Source organism: Aedes albopictus, unplaced genomic scaffold (assembly GCF_035046485.1).
Source record: "Aedes albopictus strain Foshan unplaced genomic scaffold, AalbF5 HiC_scaffold_78, whole genome shotgun sequence".
Lineage (NCBI taxonomy): Eukaryota > Metazoa > Arthropoda > Insecta > Diptera > Culicidae > Aedes > Aedes albopictus.
In genome coordinates, this window is record NW_026917620.1 from 9,176 (window position 1) to 18,826 (window position 9,651).

A 9,651-nucleotide genomic window follows, 5' to 3' on the forward strand; every position below is an offset into this window, starting at 1 on the left:
ACACTATATTTTCGATCTGTGATTTTCTTTATCATATGTTGTTTTTTTTTCCTTACTCCCAATGTAACGAACTAGCTGAACAATTGAGAAGTGATAACCAAAATAGCTTTTTCATTATTCACTTAATTGCTGCATCGATTCCAAACGGTCAAAGAAAAAAACATCTATTTCAGAGAGCATTAATAGTTTCCCCTCGTGCCCAACGTCCAACCAACTTATAAACCGATCAAGCTCAATCGTCTCTCTAAACGATTCGCCCGCCAGAATATGTATGTCTGATTCGCTCCGCAGCTACTGATGTTTGCTCGCTTCGCATCATCGGCAGCAACGAACCGTAAAAATATGTTATTGATTGAATTCGATTTGAATATATCCATTTCCTCCCACTTCTTCTTTCTTTTCTTCTCGACTTTGATCACACGCACGCACTTGCGAATACATACAGGTACCCCCGATTGGAACAGGAGGAGTACGAGAAGGAGGACCGCCCGTGGTTAAGGCAATCGACGTCGACGACGCCACACGCGACCAAACTTAACCAGGCGACGATGTTATGAAAGAAATTCGCTATGCATGCTGCGGCGGTGGTGGCCGTGCAACATCGTCGTCGTTGCCGCCACCGTCGTTTTCGAGTGTCCTCAGTCGGCGTCATATCGCCAATTGGAGGGGGCGGTACTGAGCAGTACCACCAACCAGCCCCGGGTAGAAGTGAATAACAAACCGAGCTTGGAACAGTATCAAAATTCACAAACACTTGCTGTTGCTAGTTTTTTTTTCGTTATTTTTGAATGTTATACAATGGTTGAATTAGCAATGGAAAAAATAATAATATCAGGATTAATCTTTTCGAAGACTCCACGACAAAAGACAAATGTTAAATCGATCATCACTAAAATTTGATAAAACGCTAAATTCATGACTTCCTCAAAGTGCAAAGTTTCGGAATACCAATTTGTGTGGTACAATGTTTTCTAATTAACTCTTCGTATAAATCTGCAACAGGGATGCCAGATGATTTTTAGAAAAGCCTGTATCGTTTTTTTTTCGAAAATCTGTATCCCATAGAAAATTTAGTTTAAAAGTATATATTCAACTCAAAAATATAACATCCCCTAGCTCAAACATCTGCATATTATATAAAACGAAGTATGTACGGATTCTCAAAAATCTATATATATGGCATCCCTGGCGCAGATTAGACCGGTCTTCATGTGTATGGTGAGAAATAAGATGTCGAAAACCACGCGGTATCTCCTAAGCAGGGATGCCAGATGATTTTTTGAAAAATCGGTATCACTTTTTTCAAAAATCTGTATCCCATACAAAATTTGGTTGAAAAATCTGTATCCTATACAAAAATAAAATAGCTCCTCTAGCTCAAAAATCTGTATTTCATATAAAACGAAATCTGTACGGATGCTCAAAAATCTGTATAATACAGATAAAACTGTATATATGGCATCCCTGCTCTTAAGAGTGAAAGATTCAGCTCAATCGATTAAAAACTGAGCTGGCGCTAATGAATGGAGGAAGTTGGTATGGGGTTCTTAGCCCAATACATGAGAAATTTAATGACCTCCAGTCCTTCGTTCAACAAGCCGGTTTGTCACGCTCGATTTGATTCTGAATTTAATAGAGAGAAGTCGATACTCTAATAATCAAATCATACCACGATAAAACTTAATTTAATTGCAGTTTCAGCCGATGAAAGGAAGAAGAGGATCTGTACTAGGTCGTCCCTTATTTTGCAAAAAAAAAAAAATGGAAATGTTATAAGTTCGATGTTGGAAAACGATCATTTTAGCTAAGAAATGATCGTGTCAAAATTTGAAGTCCGTATTTCAGGCCAATTTGGGTCCCATGAGGTACCACTTGTCAAAAAATAAATGGGACTGAAAACCATGATTTTTTTTTTCGACGTAAAAAATACGCTATTTTACTAAAACCAATATTTATGGGACCCTAAAGGGCCAAAAATGTTTATAGAATTGCGATATCTTCACTCATTTCTGAGTTATTGACAAAAAACAACCGAAAAATCAGCATTTTTGGCCATTTTTAAAATTTGGATGCCGAAGGAAACTTACACCACATTGCTCAATAACTTAAAAACGAGTAGAGATATCGCAATTCTGAGCACATTTTTGGCCAACTAGGGTCCCAAAATCATCGGATTTAGTAGAATAGCGTATTTTTTGTCGAAAAAAAAATTCATGTTTTTTGGTCCCATACAATTTTTGACAACATTAAACCCCTCGAGGGACCACTTAGCCTTGAGACACGGACTTCAAATTTCGACACGATCTTTTCCTAGCTTAATCGATCATTTTCCAACAACGAACTTATAACATTTCGAATTTTTGCAAAATAAGGGACGGCCTCATGTGTACGCTGATGTAACTGACTCTTCGATAAAAGGCTCGTAGTTTTAGCATATACAGGGGATGGCCGAAATGTTTAGGATAGGTAACTTGTTTTTCTCTACAAAAAAGTTCAACATGCTGTAACTTTTCATAGACTGCATAAAAATTCTCAAATTTTGGGTGTTTGTCAACCTATTATATGTGCATCATTGGTACAAATTTGAGCTCGATTGATTAATCTTTCGCGAAGCTAGAACCGTTCTCGTAAAACACTATTTTTTAGACAACTATCATATTTCGGAAATCAGTGAACCAAATAGTTCACTTGTTTCCGAGATATGACAGTTCAGAAATTAGTTGTCTTAAAAATAGTGTTTAACGAGAACGGTTTTAACTTCACGAAAGATTAACCAATCAAGCACAAAGTTGTACCAATTAGGCACATATAATAGGTTGACAAACAGTCAAAAGTTGAGATTTACAGAAGTTACAGATTGTTGAACATTTGTGTGAGAGAAAAAAAAGTTGCCTATCCCAAACATTTTGGTTACCCCCTGTATTAGTTATTCTCGCCAAATAATGAATCGAAATCTTCTGTCACCAAAAATATGTATGTTTTATTCAAAAGCCAAAATTTCGAGCAATGGTCATACACAATAACTTTATTTACACAAATGTCCCAAAAAAATCAAAAAGTTCAGAAATTCGTTCAGGGATTCCTTTGAAAATGTCTCCGAAGATTTACCGTGGAAATTAAAAAAAAAAAAATTTTTAATTGCTCCAGAAATTCTTCAAGGTATCCCTTTGAAAATTTAGACTCAAGCACTTGATAGAGCGTGGTTACTGGTTGTACTGTATTTGCCGAATGATCTTTCTGTACGAATAGTGTAGAATTGTACCGCTCGGTCGCCTTTTGTTGCAATTCTGCGGTGTTAAATAAAACAAAGTGAACCCAGTATTTTCAACTTTATAACGACGACCTTCGAAGAAAACTTGCCAAATCAATCCATCATGTTAAGGATTATTTCAGAAAATCTTCCAGGTGTTTCTCCAGAAGAGTCACAAAGATTTCTTCTACGAAATCCGGCATGAATTGCTTCACCATCATTTTAGGAATTGTTTTAAAAATTGCTTCAGAAAGGCCACTGAATATTTATTAAATAATTTCTCAAGGCATTCGTTTGGGGAATTTAGTGGAAATTCCTTCAGAATATCTACCAAAAAGTTTCTTCAAATATTCTTCTAAAAAATATCTCCAAAAAAATGGTTCGGTAATTTGTCCGAGTATACGGCAAAAATTTCCATTTATTCAGGGATTTGCTTGAAAATTCCTCATTTTCAACAAATTCTACAGAGAATTCTTTCAAAGCATCTTGCATGATGTAATTCTTAGATTCCTTAAATTTTTTTTTCCAAAAAAAAATCCATGAATTTAAGCAGAAATTTCTCCAGAGATTCTTTCTAAAATTCGTTCTGCAATTTTTTCAGAAATTTCTTTGGATATTAGTTCAGAAATTTCTCCTGAGAATCTTTGATGAAACTTTCACCAGTTCCTTCAGAAATTATTCCTGAGTTTTTCAGAAAATGTTCCAAAAGTTCCTTTAAAAATTTGTTTTGAGGTTTTATAAATTTTATTCAATTATTTTACTACAAGGAGCTACTAATAGCACCACTATTGGTACATTTACCCTAGTCCGCCAGAGATTTGTTCAGAAAGTGCTCTAGGGATTCCATTGAAAATCCCCGCATGAATGTGTCCATGAATTTCTACAGCGGTTCATCCGTAAAATCCTGCAGAAATTACTCCAGAGATTCTTGCATTATTACTTCCAGTGTTCCGGGCAGATATTCCTTCATTCATTTCCCAGATATTTATCCTGCATTTCCTCTAAAATTAACTCCAATTATTTCATTACGAATTCTTCAAAATCAAAATTATGTTCTAAACATTTCTACGAACTTTCCAGCAGTTCTTTCAGACATTGCACAAAAAATACTGAAGATTTCTTTAAGCAATCCTTGAAGAAATTTATAAGAAATTCAAGGAGAATTGCCTTAAGGTGAAACTGAATCCATTTCCTCATTTTTTTTGGTTTTTGATCTTTTTATAAAATAACAAAGCAATATTTTCGTACACATGTAGAGTATGGATCAAGGTATCTCCTGATTTTTTTTCCTGGTGGAAAATGTTTTTCGTTTTTCTCAGAAACCATTTTTAAACAAAAATTCGCAAAAAAATGTTTTTTGCAAAAATGGAAAAAATATTTTCACCACGAAAAAAATTTCAGAAGATACCTTGATCCAAACTCTTATTGCTTCATTAATAGTCAATTAATAAACAATCAAAAACCAAAAAAATGAGAAAATTCTTCCAGTTTCGCCTTAAGAATAAGTTATTTGGAGTACATATCTCATATTTTCTAGAGCACCGTTTTAAAGAACCGTTAAATGGATTCTGATGAAAATACACCACAATGTTGACAATCACTGGACAATCAGAATGGTACATTTTCAACCATATACGCTGAACGTAAAACGGTGCTCTAGAAAATTTGAGCTATGTCCTGCAAATACCTTGTCCTTAAATAACTCCAGGAGATACCTTTGAAAACTTCTAGATGAAATTCTTGAGAATTTTCTGAAGGAATTCCTGGACAAAAAATCCTGAAACAAACCTCTGGAGCAATTCCTGGATAAATGCTTTGTATGAAATCTAGGAAAATACCAGAACACCCCTTGATTTTCAGAAAAAAATAATCACTGGAGACTTCTGGAGTGACTCTGCAAGTAATTCAAAGGAAGAAATGCTTTTGAAATTTGTGAAGAGATTCCTGGAAAAAATCCGAAAAGGAATTTCTGAAGCAATCTCTTGAAAATATCTGCATAAATCGCAGGCAAAGGCACTGGTCAAATTCTTGTAGAAATCCCCTAATAAATTTCTGAGGGATCCCTGGAGGATTATCAGAAGAAGTCCTTGGAAGAACTCCTGAAGGAATTCTCAGAAAAAAATTGAGTTCAACATCTGAAGGGATTTGTACACAAACTAAGATTCATTCATTCATTCATCACAACTGCTACCTGGAAAAATTTGTGAATGAAATCCTGTAGAAACAAAAAAAAAAATAAAAAAGTAACAGGAAAAAATCTGTTCGCACCTGTGTCACCCCAGAACCACTGAAGAAATATAAAAATGAGTGTTTGATGGAATCTTTGAAATGATACCTGGAAGAACTGGAGATCCATGTGCAGGTATCCGTAGAAAAAAAATCTTGAAAAGCTCCTTGAAAAATGCTAAGGAATAGAGTCTGGAGTAGTTTTTTCAGGAATTGTTGAGAGTATTTTTGAAAAAAAAATCAGAATGAATCTCTGAAGGAAAATCTAAATACATTACTCGCCAATAATATGGAATCGTTGCACTACTTAGTATTGGAGCACCCAAAAAGTTTTGCATCACCCAAAATGAGGAGGAAAAATGGAATAAACCTAGAACCAATTAGGCTGTGAGTACAAGTTGCATTTTCATAGAGAACTAGAGGGCCATAAGTGATTTATGCCTCAAACACCTGAAATAATCACATTTTAGGGTGCTGCAATATTCAGTATGGGTGTTGCAATATGCGATTCCATACTTATGGCAGGTAGTGTAAATCCAAATCAATGCCTGGAGAATTACTTGAAGGAACTATTGGAAAAGCCCCAGGAGCATCTTCCAAATGAGTGGATCGGACCTGGTGTGATGGTTAGAACACTTGACTATCACGCCGAGGACCTGGGATCGAATCCCACTCCCGACAAACTCGCAAAATGTGAGTTCTTTCTTCGGAAGGGAAGTAAAGCGTGGGTCCCGAAATGAACTAGCCTAGGGCTAAAAATCTCGTTAATACAGAAAAAAAAATCTTCCAAATAATTTTCTTGAGAAATTTCTTGAAGAATTTCCAAAAACATGCCCGAGAAAATCCCAGACCATAATACATGGAGTTCAAACTGAAGGAACCTCTTTTTATTATCTGTATTAACGAGATTTTCAGCCCTAGGCTAGATCATCTCGGGACCCATGCTTTACTCCCCTTCTGAAGGAAGAACTCACATATTGCGAGTTTGTCGGGAGTGGGATTCGATTTCAGGTCCTTGGCGTGATAGTCACGTACTTTAATCATGAAGGAACCTCTGGAGAAACTTTAGGAGTAAATAGTTCCTAATTTCTAAATTTTTGAAGGAAAATCTTAGAGGAATTTCTGAAAGAATCTTTGTGCAAAGATTGCTTTTGGAGTTTCACCTTTTAAAGAAACATTTTCAGGATTTCCTGTAGAAAGCCCTGGAGAAATTCCAAGAAGAATTTCTTGAAAAAAATCTAGAAGAATTTTCGGAGAAATCCCAAAGAAAAACTCCTACAAAAAACTCTGGCAACATTTCGGGTGCAATTCCTTCAGCAATGTTTGAAGAAAGGAACACAAGCATGAACTTATGTAGCAATTCTTGAAGGAAATTCCCATAGAATTCCTTAAGGAATCCCAGGACGAATTTCGAAAGGAATTTCTTGGGAAATCCGTGGAGCAGTTTCAAGAAAAATCTTTTGAATAATTTCTTGAGAAAGTTCTGAAAAAGTTCCAAGGAAAATTCCTGGAGGAATTTCAGAAATAATATCTGGAGAAATCCCTGGAGAATTAAAAAATACACGGACTGTGATATATTGTGAAGGGATACTGAATTTTTATAGGAATTCTTGCTAAAATCATTCTAAGAAATCCTGCTGGAATCTTCATTCTGTAAACATTCCAGCAAATGTTTGATAAATCTTAAAAGTTTCTCAAAAAGAATTTCGGGCAGTGTACCTAGAGGTAAGCCTGGAGAAAATCACAGGAAAAAATTTGAAATAATAATGCATGATGCGTTTTTGGAACAATTCTTTATTATTTAGACGCAATAGTAAAATCATATCCTTGGGAACGTTTCAATGTAAGGGGCGCTGAAATTTGGAAACCCTGAGTAACCAGCTCTGATCATAATAAATTAAATTAAATTCGAGAGATTAAGTGGGAAAATAATTAAAAAAAACTGGGATCGAGTCCCACTCCTGACAAACTAATAAAAAAGTGAGTTCTTCCTTCGGAAGGGAAATAAAGCGTGGGTCCTGAGATGAATCAGCCCTGTGACTTTTGAATTTCGTAAATAATGTTAAAAATATGGTTATCCGGGATCTTGTCCCAAATTCTTGCAAACAGTTTCCATAAATTAACCAAACTGAGATAGCTGAATAACAGTTTCTAAAACTGAAGTTTGCTCTAGAATTGTTTTTTCATACAGCTAAAATGGTTTTGTGTAGTCCTTGTTTGTTCTCACATGGCTATCACAATGCTTAGCAATGTCGTAGTGTAGTTATTTTTGGCATAGGGTTCGCACATTTGCGCGTAGATGCCAATCGTAAGATGATAGATGATGGAGGTGTTGCGGCACAGTTTGCATGGTTGCATAACTTGTAGGTGTTATATGATAGATTATCACTGTGCTAAGGAAGTTAGAAGGAAGGGAAACGGATGTTTCATCCCGTTTCTGGTTCTAGCGATAGTTGGATAGTTGGATATCGACAATTTCTTTTTCCTTCAGTGCGCGCTTATATTTTAGTCATGAACAATTCAAACAATTCTAGACCAAATCAGTGATGATCGATTGAACATTTCTCTATTAATAACAAAAACTGATTTTATTTTGCAATAATTTTGCACTCGGGTACTCACTGCAAGTGGGAGCCATGCACCATCAACAGCGTCAAGCATCCCCAAATCAAACGACAATCATTAGTGCTGGTTCGTCGGTTTCAGATTCATCGTCGTCGTCGTCGTCCTGTGATCCTAATTGGTGTGCTATACTGCAGTGCCGCGTGTGATAAGTGATTGGTTGGAGATTTTCGGCTCCAAAATCGGTTCTGAAGAGCAGTCAGTGTGATCGTTTGCGCCAATTAAAAGTCGAGCAGCAATGGAAGAAAGCGTGGAAAGTGTTGCGACCACCACCGCCGGCGGCGGCGGAATCGAGGAGAAGGAAGCGGTGGTGCGGGTGGTCGGCAAGTGGAAGGGCAAAATGAGCAAGTTTCGCATCAGCTACAGTGCACTGGGTATGTCTGAGGAAGCACGTCCGGTTGTTCGTCATCCAAGATGATGACGGGCGGGGGCGGTTCCGAAGCATTGTTGCGTAATGTTAATTTTCTCGCAGAAACGTACGACGGGACGACACCGAGCGCAGGCGGCGGAGGAGGAGGAAACTGTGGCAGCAGCTACGGCGGAGGTCCCAACGGGTCCCGTCGGGGGTCCAAGTTTTTTCAGAGGCCACGCTCGATGTCCGCCTGGAGCGACATCAGTCGCAGTAGCATGCGGTTGGATGAGAGGTAAATGGTTGATTATATCGAGTAATCTTTCAATTTTTACGTGTTTCACTTATCTTAACTACACTAGGTTACAAAATAAAACGAAAGTCGTGAACTTCTCGACAGATCAATCATATAAAAGTAAAATATTAGCAAGAGTTCGCACACAAAACGGCGCTAGTGCTGTAATGGCTTTTTGAAAAGCTGCTCCGAAGACTGTGAGCTTACATACTCAATGAGCTACATTGAATACAATTTAGTTCGAAATTCATTCACCTCGTGACGCGTGTGTTTTTGGTTGCTTCCAGTCTCAACTCGCTTCCTGGACCTCCTAGAAGGATACTATCTTGTCATTGAAAACAATTTGAATCACTTATAACGTTTGCATCCTAATATGTAAGTATAGTTATTTCTAAGATTCTGCGGCCTCATATTTGTAAATATTACTGCGATATTGGATGTTTCTCTCAAATATAAAAAAATCTCCTTTGTGACTTTTGATATGTTAAAATTGTCTAAATTTTTGATTAAGACATTTTTCTTCCACTTTTCTAAAGCCTGCGCACTTTATAATAGGTACCTAGAAAAAATGTAGTGTCAAGCAAATGAAGCTTATTTATTGCATTTGGTAGGAAAAATATGAAAAATGCAGCTTTTATTTCTTCAAGATGAAATTTTGATCTGATTGTGAAATTCATGCCATTTTCTTCTGCACAAACCAATGATCGTCGACACTTGCAAATTTCACAGCTTACGGGCTGGTATTTCTACAAGAAACAAAATTATACTCATCAAAGATATGCTCAAAACATGTTATACGACATTAAACTCATGACAAATATGGTTCACAAGACTATAACAAACTTATAGCCTTATTGTCAATTCATGCTATATCCAAAGCGTCGTTTTACTCAAAGTGATTTTTTATGA

General features: G+C 36.6%; 1 protein-coding gene across 3 annotated transcripts; it reads left to right on the top strand.

Moving 5' to 3' along the window:
- The first annotated feature begins 204 nt into the window (after positions 1-204).
- Positions 205-9,023, top strand: LOC134284778 (uncharacterized). Of its 3 annotated transcripts, none has more exons than XM_062844040.1 (3): positions 205-708; positions 8,183-8,472; positions 8,571-9,023. In XM_062844040.1, the coding sequence occupies exons 2-3, from the start codon at positions 8,337-8,339 to the stop codon at positions 8,744-8,746; spliced, it is 312 nt and encodes a 103-aa protein (XP_062700024.1). In that variant the 5' UTR covers positions 205-708; positions 8,183-8,336; the 3' UTR covers positions 8,747-9,023. The 3 variants fall into 3 exon arrangements, with proteins under 3 accessions (XP_062700024.1, XP_062700026.1, XP_062700025.1); XM_062844042.1 differs by having other exon boundaries at positions 205-702; XM_062844041.1 differs by lacking the exon at positions 205-708 and having other exon boundaries at positions 3,946-8,472.
- The last annotated feature ends 628 nt before the right edge of the window (positions 9,024-9,651 follow it).